Below are 1,010 nucleotides of genomic sequence, written 5' to 3' on the forward strand. Positions count from 1 at the left end.
GCCGGGGGGGAGGTGGGACGCAGGGGGTAGCTGGACCGGCAGCCACAATTGCTGCGAGCAGGAAAGCACAATGAGGACATGATTCTCATTTAGTTTCTTGCTGTTTCTTGCAGAAAAAAAATGAAGCGGGTCTGGGAGAGAGCTGTGGACTTTCTGGCTTCCAATGAGTCACGGATTCAGACAGAGTCGCACAGGGTAGCAGGAGAAGATATGCTCGTGTGGAGATGGACTCAGCCTTCCTACGTCTCAGATTCGGAGCACTGAGGAGGAGCAGAAGTTGAGCGACTGCTGATACAGACCGCTGCAGGGGGACAGTCCCTTCTCTGGTGGTGGGAAAGAGCAGGTCACAGTCCGAATCTCTTCGGGTTGCGGATTGCACTTCTCTGTTTGCTCTTCTTTCGGAAAATCTTCACACACAAAAAATTCAGGGCAATAATGTTGGCTTGGAAAAAAGATGGGCTTGAGCTGGTGGGCAGCTAGAATTGCACCAGAGCTGCCCCTCCGGCAGACGTCTGCCTTCTGCAGGCCAGCAAACCTAGAACAGCTTTTAAAAAAGGATAAAACAAAAGCACACCTAATGTCGAGGGACTCGGGATCTCTCTGACAAAGCTTAGGTGTTTAAAATTTGACCTCAGTTCTGCAAAGGCCAACTGGTGGCAGTGTCCATCAGGGAATGTGTTCAAAGACAATTAACATTTCCCATGGAAACATTAGGGTGGCAGCTAAGATGCATTTTACTAGAATTTGTTTTTATCACTACAAAGACAGTGACAAAAGCACTTGCTGTTTCCTGGTGAGGAAAGTGTGTTGGCTTCACCCTTTGAAAATGGGGGAGAGGGGGAAGTTGGGGTGCAGGTAGCACTAGAGGGAGGACAGTCTGACGTGCCTTGGTGGTTTGGGCTGGTCTAGGGGGGGTGGAGGAGCAGTGGTGACCCTGTTAACACCTTATAAGTCTGCAGTCTGTGTGCTTTATGATTTCTGGGGGGGTGGGGGGGGGAGGGATGCGGGGG

The 1,010-nt window shown here is 50.9% G+C and overlaps 1 protein-coding gene across 1 annotated transcript in view; it reads left to right on the plus strand.

Annotated features, from left to right (window-relative positions):
• Window positions 1-553, plus strand: part of LEMD2 (LEM domain containing 2) — a gene marked incomplete at its 5' end in the record, with an annotated part of 9,386 nt that extends 8,833 nt beyond the window's left edge. Inside the window, one exon of the mRNA XM_010131544.1 lies at window positions 114-553. Coding sequence (XP_010129846.1) covers window positions 114-264 — 151 coding nt within the window. The remainder of the gene's footprint in view (window positions 1-113) is intronic.
• Window positions 554-1,010: the final 457 nt, after the last annotated feature.

This window comes from Buceros rhinoceros, unplaced genomic scaffold (assembly GCF_000710305.1).
Source record: "Buceros rhinoceros silvestris isolate BGI_N320 unplaced genomic scaffold, ASM71030v1 scaffold15072, whole genome shotgun sequence".
Taxonomy (NCBI): domain Eukaryota; kingdom Metazoa; phylum Chordata; class Aves; order Bucerotiformes; family Bucerotidae; genus Buceros; species Buceros rhinoceros.